The 16,425-nt window shown below is 57.0% G+C and overlaps 1 protein-coding gene across 6 annotated transcripts; it reads left to right on the forward strand.

Moving 5' to 3' along the window:
• Positions 1-326: 326 nt before the first annotated feature.
• ERN2 (endoplasmic reticulum to nucleus signaling 2) lies at positions 327-14,012 on the forward strand. 6 transcript variants are annotated; one of them, XM_039349669.1, is made up of 22 exons: positions 327-1,199; positions 1,623-1,761; positions 1,870-1,903; positions 2,109-2,181; positions 4,127-4,199; positions 4,350-4,472; positions 4,673-4,774; positions 5,693-5,951; positions 8,115-8,193; positions 8,279-8,429; positions 8,887-9,008; positions 9,743-9,916; positions 10,163-10,322; positions 10,416-10,509; positions 10,832-11,021; positions 11,576-11,675; positions 11,776-11,975; positions 12,163-12,310; positions 12,627-12,754; positions 12,838-12,961; positions 13,066-13,133; positions 13,321-14,012. In XM_039349669.1, the coding sequence occupies exons 1-22, from the start codon at positions 1,101-1,103 to the stop codon at positions 13,495-13,497; spliced, it is 2,817 nt and encodes a 938-aa protein (XP_039205603.1). In that variant the 5' UTR covers positions 327-1,100; the 3' UTR covers positions 13,498-14,012. The 6 variants fall into 6 exon arrangements, with proteins under 6 accessions (XP_039205603.1, XP_039205599.1, XP_039205600.1 ...); XM_039349665.1 differs by lacking the exon at positions 327-1,199 and having other exon boundaries at positions 1,269-1,761; XM_039349666.1 differs by lacking the exon at positions 327-1,199 and having other exon boundaries at positions 1,269-1,761; positions 10,419-10,509.
• Positions 14,013-16,425: the final 2,413 nt, after the last annotated feature.

Here is a 16,425-nt window from a genome sequence, read left to right on the forward strand (position 1 = left end):
TCACCGGGGGCTGCGGGGCGCCCTCGCTAGCTGTCCGGGTTGTCGGGAGTCGAGCCGGCGGCCCTGCTTAGGAGGGGCTTTGCGGGGGGCCTTGGAGGGGCAGACTTGGAAGCTGGGACGCTGGAGGGAAACGTGGGGGGGCGAGACCCCCACACAGTCTCTGCCCACCCGCGGCACCCCTGAGCCCGCGCGGGAGGTCGCGGCTCCCCCGGCCTGCGTCCCCCGGATCCCAGCGCGACTTTTTCCCGCTGGAGGGCGAGACAGCTTTGCCCGCGGCGGAGAGAAACCAGTCCGGCGGGTTTCTCTTCCTGTAGGGTGGAGGCGAGTCCGCGTCCACAGGGCCCCGAGCGCTCCTCGTGTGCGGCCGGAGGGGAGGCTGACACGAGTTCTGCTCTGTGTACTGCGCGTTCCCACGGCCAAAACGCGGCTTAGAGTGTCGTCCCAAAGGACTACCGCGGAACTGAAGAAACTTCTTGCATAAAGAAAAAACGAAGCCCAGCTGCCTTTGGAAAAGCACCATCGAGGCAACCTGCAGGACCGTAGCTTGGCTGATGTAGGAACCCGACCAAAGGGACGCAACGAGGACACTCAGACGTGCCTAATGTGTTCTGCGAAGGCGTCCTGCGGGAAACCCGGCCGGCCCCGGCCTGGCTCGCTGAGCGGGCTATTTTAAGGGGTTGTTTCGCTCTGCATGAAGAGTCGTGTGAACCAGCCAGAATAATTGTACACCTTGTTTACAGCTCGGCGCGTAGCGCGAACCGTCCGTTCACGCATCAGGGAGTTTGTGCTCAGCCGGCAGACGGACCACCGTCCCTTCTGCTGTCCTCGTAGCTGTCCGGAGCCTCTTCCGAGCGGCGGCCAGTCGAGGCCGAGCCCTGCCAGATCCGGGTGCCTCTGAGCACGTCCGGAGGGCGCGCTCCTCGGCGGGGGAGGGCCAGGCCGGGCGAGGTGGGGCGAGGCGGGCGCGCCGGGAGGCCGGTGCCGTCGGGGAGCCGGATCTGGGGCGGAGGCCGGCCGGGAGAGTCCGGTTCCTCCCCGCGGGCAGCAGGCAGGGGTGGCGGCGCAAGCCAGGGAGCGCGGCGTGGCGTGGCGGGGCTGCCATGGGCGAGGCCGAGGAGCAGCAGCCCCCGACCGGCCACGGCCGAGCGCCCACCCCGCGGCGCTTCCCGTTGCCGCTGCTGCTGCTGCTGCTGGCGCAGGTAGAGGCGGGGCGCGGCCTCCCTGCTTCCCCGAGGGCTCCGCTCCCACGGAAGGGAGGGCGGGGGGTCCGCGGAGGCGGGGGGGGGACCCGCGCTGGGGCAGAGATGGAGAGGCCGGAGCGCCAGGCGGACCGATCCTCGCCGGGCGCCGCTCTCCTCCAGTCGGCCAAGCCGCTTTCGACGGAGGGCGCCGCCTTGGAGTCCCCAAAGCCCGCTCTCTCCGGCGCCGGCCGCGCGGCCTCGCCCGACGGGCGCCCCGCGCAGGGGCTCGCGGCCCGGCGGGGAGGCCCCGGTTTTCCCGGGCGCAGCTTTGTCCGGTCTCCCGCGCAGGAGCGGTGCCAGGCCGGTTTCGGGAAGGCCCGGCCCGCCTTCGACGGCGCGGCCGGCAGTCTGGCTCCACCCGCCGCTTCTCCTTCTCCGCAGACTCTGGCCGGCGGCCCCGCAGCGGCGGAATCGGAGCCGGAGCCGCCGCCGCTGCCGCCGCTCCTGGTGGCCACGCTGGACGGGCGCCTCCGCGCAGTCAGCCCGGCCACGGGGGACACGCGGTGGGCGCTGAAGGAGGGTGAGCGGCGGGCGGGGCTCCCGGGCGACTCCCCCTGCCCCCTGCCCCCCCCCCCGGGGCGTCCAAGGGCGCCTCTTCCCGGCTCTGACGGCGCTGCTCTGCTTTCAGATCCGCCCCTGCTGGTGCCCCGCGGAGAGCCCGAGTGAGTGGCGCCGGCCGAGCTGGTTCCGAGGCGGAGGAGGCGCGTCCCGCTCCCCCCAAAGCGCCGCCCGCATAAGGCAGCCGAGGGCGGCGGAGGGAAGGGGGGGGCTGCTCTCCGCAGCCCCGAGGCCGCTCGCCCAGGCGGCCTGGCCGGCCTTGTGGAGGAGCCGTCCAGGCCCAGCGTCCTTCTCCTCTTCTCTGTCCAGGCCCGCGTTTCTCCCGGACCCCAGCGACGGCAGCTTGTATGTGGTGGGGGGCCAGGACGAGGGGGGGCTGATGGTAAGTGGCCAAGAAGGGGGCGGGGCACACCTGAGTCAAGGTGGCCCGTGCTGAGTTTCACTGGGGGGGGGAGGTAAAGGGGGAGGAGCCATCCTGTGGACGTGTGCCCTGAAGGGGCAGGGAGAGAAAGTTGGAAGGGCTCCCTGAATCTCTGGAGAGATTCTCAGTCATCCAGATCATCCTTATCCCAAAGATGCTTTTTCATGAGGCAACTGGACTTTCTTGTTGTAATAATAACAATAGAGTTGGAAGGGACCTTGGAGGTCTTCTAGTCCAACCCCCGGCTCAGGCAGGAAACCCTATACCATTTGGGACAAATGGCTGTCCGATCTCTTCTTAAAAACTTCCAGTGTTGGAGCATTCACAGCTTCTGGAGGCAGGTGGTTCCACTGGTTAATTGTTCTAAGGAAGAATTGTTAATTGTTCAGGAAGTTTCTCCTTAGTTCTAGGTTGCTTCTCTCCTTGATTAGTTTCCATCTGTTGGAATGGGGCTTTGGAGAATAGCTTGACTCCCTCTTCTTTGGGGCAGCCCCTGAGATACTGGAACACTGCTATCCTCATCCTTCTCTTCATTAAACTGGACATACCCAATTCCAGCAACCGTTCCTTTTATGTTTTAGCCTCCAGTCCCCTAATCATCTTGGTTGCTCTTCTCTGTGCTCTTTCTAGAGTCTCAGCATCTTTTTTACATCATGGTGATCAAAACTGGATGCAGTATTCCAAGTGTGGCCTTACCAAGGTCCTGTAAAGTGGTACGGATACTTTGCGTGATCTTGGTTCTGTTCCTCAGATAATGCAATATTCGATTGCATTGGCTCTTTTGGCAGCTCATATTTAAGTGATTGTCCAGTAGGACTCCAAGATCCCTCTTGCAGTTACTGCTATTGAGCCAGGTTCTATCTATTCTACACCTGTACATTTGTTTCTTCTTGCCTAAGTGTACAACCTTACTTTTATCTATGTTCAATTTCATTTTGTTGGATGGTGTTAGAGTGTTCAAGTCTGTCAAGGTACTTCTGTATTTTAAGCCTATCTTGAGATGCTGGCTATTCCTACCAGCTTGTTATTGTCTGCAAATTTGATGAGTTCCCCTTGATATTGAAGAGTATTGGGTCTAAAACGGAACCTTGGGGTACCCCACTGCTCACTTCCTTCCATGCAGAAGTGGTTCCGTTAGGGATTACACTTGGAGTGTGGTTGGCTAACCAATTATGGATCCATCTGATGCTATCCCACATTTTTCTCTCTTACCAAGAAGTAGGCTATGGTTTATTTTGTCAAACTTCAGTAAGTTCGATAGATTTCACTTATAGAAGAAGGAAATGAGAAGCTGTCCACTGGGCCAGCGTAGGGCCACCAGGTTTGGGCAAGGAATTCCATAGTCTTGAGGGATGTAGAATATGCCTGGAGGCAGTGGTGGGATCCAGCCTGTTCGCACCACTTTGGCAGAACTGGTAGCTAATTTTTTGTTGCCCAGGCCCAGAACGGACTTCTGGAAGCGGCATCCACACAGAGAACCGGTTGTTCACATATTTGAATCCCACCACTGTCCGAAGGGGTTGACCCTGAGCAATTAAAGACACCTGAGAGAGTTTCCTAGCTACTTCTTGATTGTTGTGAGCTTTACTTTAGAGAAGACAGGATGCTAATGACAAAAGGGAATAATTGGCTCCCTGCTTCATTGCGTGAATGGAGGTCCTTGCTTAGAGGCTTTCTGAAGGCCTGGCATCTTGAAGGCTGAGGCATCCATACATCCTCTGGGGGTGTGGTGCATAATTCGAGGGGCTACCACACTGATAGTTATTGGCACAGAAGTCATGCGGGTTCCAAGCATCTTGTGCCAAAATGCAACACTGGATCAGCTGCTACAGATGATTCCAGTCTTATTTGTTAAAAGGTGATTCTGAGTCAAATGGGAGGTCTCTCTCTTTTATTTTTCTGGTAGAAGCTGCCTTTCACCATCCCGGAGCTCGTGCAATCTTCTCCGTGCCGCAGCTCCGATGGCGTGATCTACACAGGTGCCAGTGGGGAAAGTGGAAGAGGGGGAGGGGGGCCTCCATCCTGGGCTGGCGGAAGGCTGTGCAAAGCATCAGCAAGGCTGGAGCCCGTTCCTACTTGAAGGGATGGGAGCACCCCGGAATATGTGTGTTCCCTCCTCAATTTTCCAGGAAAAAAGGAGGACGTCTGGTTTCTTGTGGACCCGGCATCGGGGGAGAAGCAGAGCGTGCTGTCGCCAGAGGCCTGGGATGGGCTTCACCCCATAAGCCCCTTGTTGTTCATCGGACGCAGTGGTGAGTGTCCCTTGAGCCTCCCTCCCTGAAAATGTTCAGGGGGAGAAACACCAGCCTGTAGAAAAAGAAGGAGGAAGAGAGGAAGAAGGAGGGGGCGAGGGAGAGGGAGAGGAAAGGAGAGGGAGGAAGAGGGGGGGAGAGGGAGAAGGGGAGGGACAGGCAGGGAGGGAGAGGGTAAATCATCTTGCTCTCCTCTGCAGAGTATGTCATCACCATGTATGACACCAAGACCAGGGAGTTGCAGTGGAATGCCACCTACCTGGACTACTCTGCTCCCTTCCATGAGCAGGACTCTGACTATAGTGAGTAACTGGGCAGAGCAAGCTGGCAACCGGGATTCCCCCCTCCACGCTCCCTTCCTTCCTTGGCAGCTGGCAGGGGAAGGAGCAGCTGCAGAAATCAAGGGAATGTTGCTGTGGAGTCACAGCGCAGGCAAGTAGCCGAAGGAAGAAGAGCAGCCCTTCTAACCCATTGTGGGATGGGGGGGGGAGTTTCAGATGAGGGCAGCTGGAGCTTTCCCACCCACTCCCCTAGTGCAGGGATGGCAAACCTTTTAGAGACTGAGTGCAACCCAAAACCCACTTATTTATCGCAAAGTGCCAGGGCTGCATCAGCACTGTGGTGCCCTGGGGGGGGCACTGGGTGGGCGTGGCTGCAGTGGTCATGGCAGACTGGATGAGCGTGGCCGGGGCCAGTCCCTCGCCATCTCTGGAGCATCCCCGGGGGGCCAACGCCGCTTGCTTACTCACTTCCTGCCCTGTCGCTTCCAAATGCCATGTGCTCGCTAACTCTGGCGAACTCTGCTGGGGCAACGGTGCGCATGCCCACAGAGAGGGCTCTGAGTGCCGCCTCTGGCATGCGTGCCATAGGTTCGCCACCACTGGCTTAGTGCAAGTTTGGGGAGTGCTCTTTTGCTATTAAACATTAGGCTCTCCCTGCAAAAGCAGTTGGTTTCACCAGCCAGTCCGTGTGATGTAAGCTTATTTTTAAACATGTGTGATCTTTTCACATCTAGAAATTGATAGCCCAGCATCCCCTCCGCCCTGAAAGTCTCCCTCTTGCCAGAGTCAGTCTAGGCAGCTGTGCTTGATGGATCCTGCCAAAGACAAGGCAGGATTTAGCAGTGCGGCTGACCCTGTGATTGGCGCTTGGCTGGCATTCCAACTCAAGTATAGCTCTGCTGCCATGCCCAGTGCCTGCCTCCCCCCCCCTTGGCACAGAAATGGCCCATTTTGCCTCAAGCGGAGATGGTTGGCTGGTGACGGTGGGCAAAGAGAGCGGAGAGGTGCTCTGGGTGCAGGACTATGGATCACCCGTGGTGGGCGTCTACAGCTGGCATCAGGACAGCCTGCGTCGGGCACCCCACCTCAGCATAGCCATGGAGAGCCTGCGCTACCTTATCCTGCATGCTCAGAAGATCCCCCTCCTCAACTGGACCTTCCGGATTAGCAAGGATTTCGTGGCCAAGACCCCTTTGCTGTAAGTGTCGATCCCAGGAGAGCTTGTGGGCAACTTCTGGGAAAGCAGTTTTGTCAAAAAAATCAGGGGTGGCGTACCTGTCTTTGTGGGGAGCCTAAGCGGGGGGAAAGGGAGATCCAGAAGGCTGAGAAGTTGAGCGTAGGGCTTTTGTGTGCTACCCTGTCCCTTGAGAGCTCCGGGCAACTGTGCAAACCACAGACTGCCATTAGAACAGACTTTAAAGGGTCACGAAGAGATTAAAGTCAGCTTCAGTTCAGCAGCAGCTCCCTCTGCAAAGTGGAATTCATCGATAAGCCTCCTAAAGCAGGAGTTTGCATAGGATGGGAATGCTTGGAAAGAGGCTTGAGGGGGATGTGCAACCTGCTGGGACCACAGCATCTGAAGTGTCCCATCATGCTTCAGGAAGAACCCGGAGAAGAGGCAGGAGGAAATAAAGATGCCAGAAGAAGAGTGTGTGTGTGTGTGTGTGTGTGTGTGTGTGTGTGTGTTTATACTGTGCCTGAAAGCAGGTCACACAGAAGAGAGCAGAACATGGGGAAATGGAGTCAAGTTACAAGAAAGTAGAATCCAACTGAGCCTTCGAAGGCTCTTCCTTCCAGGGCAAAGGGTTATGCAGAGAGGCTGTGGGCTGCCTCCCTCAACCGCATAGAGGCTGACCAGCCCCTCTGTCTTGGGCGATTTCTACTGTGACATGGGTTAGACTAGATGGCCCCAAGGTCCCCTTCCAACTTTAGTACCTTTCAATTCCAATTTAGTATTGGTTTTAATCTATGTTTGTTTTAACCTATTGTTAGCTCCCTTGAGAACTTGCCAGAACAGAAAAGTAGAGTATGAACCATACATATATGCATACGTACTCTGTGTGTGTGTGTGTGTGTGTGTGTGTGTGTGTGTGTGTGTGTGTGTGTGTGCCTTTCAGATTGCTTTTCTTTTTTCAAAATGAACTTTGCTTTGTTTTTTGTATTTTTAAGATTGCTTCATTTTATGTATTTAAGGTGGGGCTGTGTGAGTTCTTTTGAATAGTTCCCTGGGCTCTCCTGCGAAGTCAAAGAGAATTTGTGGGAACAAGTATAAGAAAAGGGGGGCAGGCTGCAGAGTGCCCAGGTCAGGCCTCTTGGTGCAAGAGAGCAAGCCATTGGCTGCCTGGCTTCCAGAGAAACTACAGGGTACGGAAGGAGTGGGATGGAGGTGGCATCTGCCGCAGGGTTAACCCTGGTCTGATTCCCCAAAGGACATCCGCCGTTTAAGGAGCTTCTAGGACAGTGGTGGCGAACCTATGACACGCATGCCAGAGGCGGCACTCAGAGCCCTCTCTGTGGGCACACGTGTTGTCACCCCAGCCCTGCCTCCCCCCATGGCCCCCTCATCAGTAGCCCACCCTGGAGGAGAGTCATCCCCTGGGCATGGAGCAGCACAGCCAAGCACATGGCAGCTGGGCAGCAGGGACAAGACTCCGCCCTCGTGCCCTGTCGCGCGCAGATGATGCTGTGAGGCATGGATGGACAGCGTGCCCATCATGGCACTGCAGGGCCGCCTGAGCGATCTGCAGCGTGCCGTGAAGGTGGTGGGTGGCCCAGCAGGTGGGGTAGGGTGGAGCAGGCGGGGCAGAACGATAAGGGTGGGGGGCGGTTTTTGGGCACTCAGTCTCTAAAAGGTTCGCCATCACTGTTCTAGGAAATAAATCCTGGCTGCACATGAGCTACCATATCATCTCCCTCTGGGCCAGAGCTTTGATCCTCTGCTTCTTTGGTTCAGTGCTGACCAACCCCCCCCCCCGCCGGCAGCACCTGCAGCCCAGCCCCCCCATCCAGGGCCAACATGGGAGTAGGTGAACAGGAGCCATTGTGGCTGCCAGCCCCCAAATTGTGCCTCTTTAAGCCTGTGCACGGAGGAGCCATCAGTGCACCTGGATTTGGGGATTGAGTTGATTTATATCCCGCTTTTATTCTGTGCAATGCACAGAGATGTGCACAAGCCCTCGTTCCTCCTACTTTCTCCTAAAACCACCCTGGGAGGTGGGTTGAAGAATGCTGTGTTAGATTCTCACTGCCTAGCCAGAGCTTAACCTCCAGGCACTTGGTTCCTTCTGAATCTCACCAAAATCTGCCTGGCTGTACCACTGAGGGGCTTCCTCACCGTTCCTGGCCCTCCTTTTTGTTTCAGCACAACCCTGTATGTGGGCAAACATGCCGGGGGTTTCTACGCTTTGACATCCCTGGTGCACGAAGGCCTGGCTCTGGTGGTGAGTTCCTTCCCTTGGTGGGGCACAAAATGGGTAGCTGGGTGGTGGGTCCTGCTGCTGACTGGGCTGTCTCTGCCTCCTGCAGCCTCAGGGAGTGGCTCTGGCCCAGGGCAGCGGTCCCATCACACGTGATGTGACGCTCCAAAGGTCTGGTGAGTGCAAGGTCACACCCAGCACGGGCATCCAGTACCCGCCGGGCACCATCTTCCTCCCCCACAGCCAATGGCTGCTGATAGGTGAGTTTCTGGGCTCCAGGGCCCCCGCCGAAAGACAGCCTCCATTCCCCCCAGAAGTTGCCCAGAGTCCCCTGAATGGTGGGGGAAGAACACCCCCCCCCCAGACTGAAGGGTGCACAATGGGCCATTCTGCATAAGAACACACAGGTACATACTGGCAGGCACAGGCTAACCCCTTTCACCACTGATCCCCGGAGGGTGGTCATGCCAAGGTCTCTGAGGTCCAGAAGGGGGAGGGGGGAGAGATTGTGAGTAGAAGATTTGGGAGAAATTGAAGGTCCCTGAGGATCAGCACTGGGTGGGAGCAGAGAGGGTGGGTTAGAATTTAAGAAAAGAAGTAGTCAGCGTGACTGAAGCTTTGGAAGGCAGGCAGTGCAGACAAGTTGAGTCCAGCCATGGGGTGCTCTCCTTGGGGAGGGCTCAGCAGGGGGACTCCAGGCTCCCCCCTTCTTTCCAGGTCATCACGAGATGCCTCCACTTGTCCACACCACCATGCTGAGGGCCTTTCCTGGCAGCCTGCGGAGGAACCTGGAGGCTGTTGCACCACACAACTCCCCTGCTCACAGCCTCTTTGAAGAGGTATGGGCGAGAGGGGGCTAGGGCTGATGTGGGGGGGGGGAAGGGCTGCAGTCCGGGTGATGACAGCCTTCTGAGAGAAGAGGGATGCCCGGCCTCGACCCTGGCACTCCAGGCTGCTCCACCCAGTATCGTCAGAAGGTATAGAACAGTGGTTCTCAACCTGTGGGTCGCAACCCCATTTTGGATCGAACGGCCATTTCACGGGGGTTGCCAAACAACGCAGTCCGCCATTTTCCCCCCCCTTTTCCTTAGCTGTGCTATTCCCTTGAAAGCCGATAGAATAGACTCTCTTGAATAGAGTCTAATTCTATTGCCTTTCAAAAGCCAATAGGAATTGTCCAGGCTGTCTCTGCCCTGCTGAGCCCGCCAAAAGTCCCAGTCTGCAAATGGTGCTGCACCAGTTGAGTAGTCCTTGACTTACGACCGGTTGGGGGTTGCGGCATTAAAAAGATTGAGAACCACTGGTATAGAGCAAGCAATTCAGCCCTGGTGTCCTCCAGGCTTTTCTTGCAAACACCCCAACAATCACAAGCTAATGTGGGAATGGAGGGGGGAGCAAGAGGCACAAGCAAAGGGCGTGCTTGCTCCTCTTCCCCTTCCCCACTGCAGGTGGCATCTGGGGCAAAAAAGCCAGCCTGGCTGGCCCCACTTCCAGGACAGAGTTCACGGTGTGTGGCTGGGGGATGGCTGTGTCCCCCCCCCATCCTTGCCAAGAGCTTCCTGGTCTGTTTCAGTTCCTGGCCCCTGAAGGATCACAGGAAGATCAGGCTGATGGTCGGCCCTGGGGGGATCACGCCAGGAAGGAGGCTCCAGTGGAAGTGGATCCCTCATTTGGCAGCTGCGAGCTCGTTGTGGTTGGCGTGGCTTCCATCTGTTGGGGCGGGGGGCTCCTCTGCCTCCTGCTCTGGGTGAGTGGGCTTCATCTGATCCTCTTCCAGCTTTCTGTGCTTTGGGGGGATTGCAGAGGCCCCGGGGCCAAGGCCAGAAGAGGTTCCCGTGGTCCCTGCCAGCTGCTAGAGAAGGCACCCTTCATGGCCAGCAGTGGGGAGGGGGTCTCTGCCAGGATGTAGTCTTGCCCCCAGCCTGATGATGGGGCCCCTGGCAGTAGAGGCAGGTGGTCTCTTCCGCTTTCATTCCTGCTGCTTCTCTCCCAGAAGGTCTCGTCTGAGCGCAGCTCTGGCCAGCAGCCTCCTGCAACTTCTAGCCATTTCTCAAGAATGACTCCTGAAGAGTCCCTGGAGCTGAACCAGGGAGCAGACCAGCCCCCCTCCTCAGCCTCTGTGGATAAAGCCTCCCTCCAGAGCCCTGGTCCAGGTGGGTACCTGCCCAGCTATCAGAGGGTGTGTTGGGGAAGGATGGGGGGCTGTCAAAGGGGCCACTAGGGTGACCCCCATTCTCTCCCCTCAGCAGGTGTTGCCCCAGAAATGGTTACTGTGGGAAAGCTCTCCTTCAGGCCCCTGGAGGTGCTGGGCCGTGGGGCGGGGGGCACCTTTGTGTTCCGGTGAGTTGGAGCTGCTCCTGAGCTGAGTAAAGGTCCCTGAAGCAAGTGCCCAGCCCTGGAATCCAACCAAAGGGCTTCCCTGCAGGCTGAGGGTCCTGCGATGCTCCATCTTGGCGCCCTGAAGGAGCAGTAGGATGGGCCTCCCTCTCGCTGTCCAGGATGTAGAAGTGCTGGGCATCCTCACAGGTGCCATGCCAGCCTTTGGCGCTTCCTGAGAGGGCAGAGGCAGAGCTAGGGCTTTGTTGTGAGGAGGGGAGGGGGACATTGTGGGCACAGAGGAGAAGCCATTCCTCCCCATCACCCGGGTGGCTTCCTTCTTCAGAGGCCGCTTTGATGGGCGCGACGTGGCCGTGAAGCGTTTGCTTCTGGACAGCATCCATTTGGTGGACCGCGAGGTGCGGCTGCTGCGCGAGTCGGATGCGCATCCCAACGTGGTGCGCTATTTCTGCACCGAGGCTGATGGGCAGTTCCACTACATCGCCCTTGAGCTGTGCTCTGCCAGCCTGCAGCAGGTGAGGAGGCACGCCTGCCAAGACCCTCCTCTGCCCCCCCCCTCGCATCCCTGCAATAATTTTGTTCCAAAGAGGAAAATATTAACTTACTCTGTACAATAATCACACCCAATGTGCTGCATTGGATAAACCTGTCATATGAAACGACACCACTTCCCACAAGCCTGGGATGTCTGGCAGCCAGTTCAGATGTTCTCCTTGCGGGGCCGTCCGGAGCCGGGAGCTGCCCGTTTTCAACATGGAGACTCTGGCTTACCTTTCCCCCAGGCCAAATGTTCGGAAATGATGGAAAATCCAACTGTATCTGTAGGAGGGCTAGAAATAACCTTTGGTTAAGTACGTCAAGTGTGGTTTGGAAGGATCTCTTCCTAAATGCTTGTGAACTTTACAGTTTATCAGAAAAGAGTCCGTCTGCCAAAGGGGGACTTGGCAGATTCTTTAAGGCTGTCAGAACTAATGGTTGTTCCTGCACAGCTGGATGGGGGGAGGACAGACTTGATGCTGGGGGCTCCTAGCAAAGATTGCCCTGCTCTCTTGCCTTCTGCCCCCTCCAGTACGTGGAGAGCTCCGTCTTCCCTGGAAAAGACATGGATCCGCTCTCCCTGCTGTCCCAGACCATGTCCGGACTGGCACATCTGCACTCCCTCAGCATAGGTGAGACACCCCCCCATAGCAAAGGCCGTTGCCTCCCCCTCCCCTTTAAACGGAAGCTGGGTGTTCTCCAGGCTTGTGCTGAGGACCCTTTTCTTTCCAGCTCATCGTGACCTGAAGCCCTGCAACATTCTGATCTCGGTCCCTGACGGGCAAGGGCGGTTCCGAGCCGTCATCTCCGACTTTGGCCTGTGCAAGAAGTTGCAGGGAGGGCATCAGAGCTTCAGTCTCGGCTCGGGCATTCCTGGCACGGAGGGGTGGATCGCGCCCGAGATGCTCAGGGAGGATGCGCAGGAGAGCCCCGTGAGTCCGATTGACTGCCCTGCTTTTCCTGGGGTCTAGGAGTGGAAAGTCCCAGTTCTTTGGGGACTTCCCCTGACCTCCTCCCAGGGGAAATAGAGGGCCAGAGAAAAGGTAGGATAGAAATCTCACCCTGAGCCATCAAAGAATCATGGAAGCTGCTGCTTCTGGCTTCCCTTCTCTCTTGCAGACTTGTGGTGTGGACATCTTCTCCGCTGGCTGCATCTTCTACTACGTCCTGTCCCACGGGCAGCATCCCTTTGGGCACAGCTTCCATCGCCAGGCCAACATTCTTGTAGGCGCCTACCAACTGCCGAGGCTCCAGCAGGACACTCACAGTAAGGAGGGTGCTGTGGGATGCTTTGTCCCTGTGCGGTGTGTGTGTGGGGGGGAAGCTGTGCCTACTTGGGGTCTCAAACCAGCCCCTCTAAGCCTCTCTTGGCTAGCAGGACCTGGCGTAGCTCCCTGCCTCCCTGAAGCTCCTGGCTCATCTCCGGCCTCTGTTATTCAGCCATGGCCAAGACCCTTTCCCTCAGCTTCACCTGCTGTCTGCTAGGCTAGCCTACCTTGCAGGGGGGTGATAAAGGTAGTGACAAATGGCAGGTGAATGCTCAAGGCGACCTCCTGAAGGTTCCTTTCTGCTTGCTCTCCCAGGCCATCTGGTGGGGCGAGACTTGATAGAAGCCATGATCAGCAGTGACCCCCGTCTGCGCCCCTCGGCTGCCCAGGTGCTCCGGCACCCCTTCTTCTGGGGCCCTGAGAAGCAGCTGCAGTTCTTCCAGGTGAGTTCTGGGTGGTGGACACTCCTCCTGGCTTCCCTTCTCAGTCGCGCTCTGCCCTGCTGCCCACTCTCTCCCATCGGCAGGATGTCAGTGACCGCCTTGAAAAGGAGCTGGCAGACGGGCCCCTGGTCAGCACCCTGGAGGCCGAGAGCCTGATGGTGGTCCGAGGGAATTGGCAGGTGCATCTCTCTGCCCCACTACAGGCAGGTAGGCGCTTGCCCTCTCCGGACCCACTGGGTGGCCCGGCAGAGGGCGAGAACTGGAGGAGCCTTGCTAACCCGCGTGGCCCCTCTCACCCCCCCCCCTCCCAGACCTCAGGAAGTTCCGGAGATACCAGGGCAGCTCAGTCCGTGACCTGTTGCGAGCTATGAGGAACAAGGTACTCTGCCAACCCTGGCTGGGCTCTTCGGGGAATGGGAGGCCCTCTGCGGCTGAGTGGTGTTTGAGTGAGCGGGCTGCTCTCATTCGCTCGGGCACCTCCTGTCCCCCTTGTCTCACCATCACAGCCACACTGAGTGTGGCACTGTCCCTTGGGGGCCCTGGCACCTGGACCCTTTCTCCTTCAGAAGCATCACTACTACGAACTGCCCAGCCATGTCCAGGAGGCCCTTGGCAGCCTCCCCCACGGATTCATCCAGTACTTCCTGGACCGCTTCCCCCGCCTGCTGCTGCACACTTACCGGGCCCTGCGCCTCTGCGCTGCTGAGCGGCTCTTCCGGAGATACTACTGCCAGGGGGAGTGAGGTGCTTTCCAGAGGGACGGAGCTCGCCGGCCCCTGCCTCCCAGACTCCTCAGAGTGTTTGGCACATGCCAGCCTGCCCTGCTCTGGAGGGACCCATTCGTCACCAGCACAGGGCATCAGAGCCCCACCTGCTCCCTGGGGAATGGTGTTCGTGCGGTGTTCAGAAGCTAATTTGCGGGGCTTCCAGGAGGCCCCAGGCAGAAGAGAGCAGAGGAGTGGGGGGTGCTCCTCCCAAAAGAATCTGCTGCCTTCCCTTGAATTCTCCCCTGAAGAGAGTGGCCGAGCATCACATGTCACCGTGGGCTGCATTGCTGATGCAGCGTGCCTTGCGTGACCAGTAACGAACTGGGCCCTGCTGCGGACATTCCAGAGAGGGGAGTCTCCTGACCTCTAACTCAGTGGTTCTCAACCTTTTTAATGCAGCAACCCCCAACCGGTCGTATGTCGAGGACTACTCAATCGGTCGTAAGTCGAGGACTACTCAACTGGTGCAGCACCATTTGCAGAATGGGACTTTTGTCGGGCTCAGCAGGGCAGACACAGCCTGGACAATTCCTATTGGCTTTGGAAAGCCAATGAATTAGACTCTATTCAAAAGAGTCTATTCTATTGGCTTTCAAAAGCCAACAGAATAAAAGGGAGTAGCACAGCTAAGGAAAAGGGGGAAAAAATGCGTTGTTTGGCGACCCCCGTGAAATGGTCGTTCGACCCCAAATGGGATGCCGACCCACAAGTTGAGAACCACTGCTCTAATTGTAGGCATTTTATTCTCAGACACACAATGAACGTGGAAGCAGGGAGCATCTCCCCTTGCCTCAAAAGCCTTCTGGAGTGGGGCGGGGTAGTAGCAGAAAGCTGCAAATCGGATGCGTAAAGCACCCTACATAGTAGTAAGGCCTCAGACAGGAAGTAAGCAGAACACCTGTGCTCCGCTGCTGGATGACCATCAGGAAGAAGCCCTTTTTACAGCATTGTCTGGCTCCAGGAGGTGCCAATGGCAGGGCTGGGGCCCCACTTGGACTAAGATTGCACTGAGAAGGCAATTTGGGGATCAGGCTTGAGAATGTGAACTGCTGTAACTACATTTTAATTGTGATTGCACTTACACAGAAGTCCAAGGCTGGACTTATTTTAGCCATAATATGATGTACTAGACAGAATTAGATCAAATTTGAACGTGAACAGTATTGTCACTGTTGTTTTTTTAATTAGATAATTTTAATGGATTGTGGAAATGCGAGTCAAACTATAGCTTGGTTTCAGGAAAACATTTGGCAACATTTGTCACGGCTGGCTCCACAGCAGCCCTGACACTCATGTAAAGAGGACCAGGAGGGTGTCCTGGGGCCACCCAGAGATCAGCCTGTATTTTGACCATTAACGTGCCGGATCAGATTAGCACAGCAGCCCACATGGCTACCGAGAGAGAAGATCCGCTCTCCTGCATGTGCTGCTGCCATCTTTGCTGAAGGCCTAGAAAATAATGCAAGACTGATTCAGGCAGCAATCATACAGTAAACCCGGGGTTTGCTAGGGGCCACTTTTGCCTTAAAGCACAAGTTGTTTTTTTTTTTTTAGCAAAACTGTCATGACCACAGGATGGTACCAATGATGTAAATATGGCTTGGTTGCTAAACCGAATGCAGTCACGTGACCTTGGGACCCCCGACCGTTGAAATTTTGAATCTGGGTCGTAAGTACCCTCCTAGGGAGGTCCATTGCAGCTCCAGTCACTGAGTGGCTGGCTATAAGTTGAGGATGACCTCCCCAACTGAAGCAACCATGGAACATTCTGGCAGCGTTTGTCTCAGAGGACAGGTGTAACTGAGACCCTCCGATGCCCTTGCGCAAAGACCACCAGAGAGCCAGTGTGGCCCCTGATCATGTTCTTCGTCTTGCTGTTGGCCCATGGGGGGTTCAGCCCGTTGGAGCATCAGATCAGCAGTTGTGTTCACTGGACTCAAGCCAGCCGCTCATCGAACGGTCTGTTGGGTGAAGCCCAGCAAGGCTATTTGGCAAACTGTGTTTAGCTGTACAGTGATAAAAATCTCCCACAGTAAACCATGGAAGCAACAGAAGCATGCCTAAAATGGGTTTGTCTTACGTATAAAAGTTAGCTAAAAATATCCCCGCCAGGTTCTGGGTTCTAATTGTGAGGACAGAGAAGATCAGCACTTCCATCTCTGGAGGGGCATCCCCACAAACATGCCCCTTTCTGCCACTTTTGGTAGGAATAGAGGAAGAGAGGGCTTCCTGAACCAGTCGGGCTCAGCCGTTAAGGTCCTTAAAAGCGGTGACGAAGCGCCAGCATGGCTCCTTAGGGTCAGCAACGGCCCAGGGATCAGCAGACGACAGCTGTGGGGCAGGCATTCCCTGTCCGAGCAGGACCACTCTGGACATGCACGATGCCTTGGGAGTGGGGAGTACATCCAGGCAACAAAGGGTCCCCACAGCCTGAGGCCTCCATCCTGGGTTTGCTGGTCCTTGTCAAGCCCATCCCCCTTCCATCACTTGGGGGTCGCTCACCTGTGGGTGCACCAAGTCTCCAGTGACCCAGGATCTCCCTCAGGAAGTTCAACTGAAGGCTGCCATTCACTGCTTGTGGGGTCTTTGGCTGCAATCGCGAGAAATCCCCAGCCCAGGCACTCCAGGTTGCTGGAAGGGATGGGAGTGGACCTCAGAACAACTGTGGTCCACTGCCTGGCTAAGAAGACCTGGCCTGGGGGTTGACGAGAGCCGCTCCCCCTCGTCTCCTATGCATTCCCTTCTGCCTCAACTCACGACGCTTGTGCAAGGGCAGTGCTGTGAGCTGACCTTCGCCCCCCATGCCACACCCCTCCCAAGAGGAGAAGGTGGGCTGGGGTGGAGGCCAGCTTTGGCGGAGAAGTCAGGCAAAGCTCCTTCAGAGGTCGGCCAGGGCTATACATA

This window comes from Crotalus tigris, unplaced genomic scaffold, assembly GCF_016545835.1.
Source record: "Crotalus tigris isolate CLP2741 ecotype Arizona unplaced genomic scaffold, ASM1654583v1 scf7180000018301.7375997, whole genome shotgun sequence".
NCBI lineage: Eukaryota > Metazoa > Chordata > Lepidosauria > Squamata > Viperidae > Crotalus > Crotalus tigris.

Excerpts from the sequence above, each read along its gene's own strand:
- ERN2 (XM_039349665.1), top strand. The coding sequence starts at position 1,305 with ATGGAGAGGCCGGAGCGCCAGGCGGACCGATCCTCGCCGGGCGCCGCT. Across the intron at positions 12,755-12,837 it reads AGCAGCTGCAGTTCTTCCAG|GATGTCAGTGACCGCCTTGA; the intron begins GTGAGTTCTGGG and ends TCCCATCGGCAG. Across the intron at positions 13,134-13,320 it reads TGCGAGCTATGAGGAACAAG|AAGCATCACTACTACGAACT; the intron begins GTACTCTGCCAA and ends TTTCTCCTTCAG.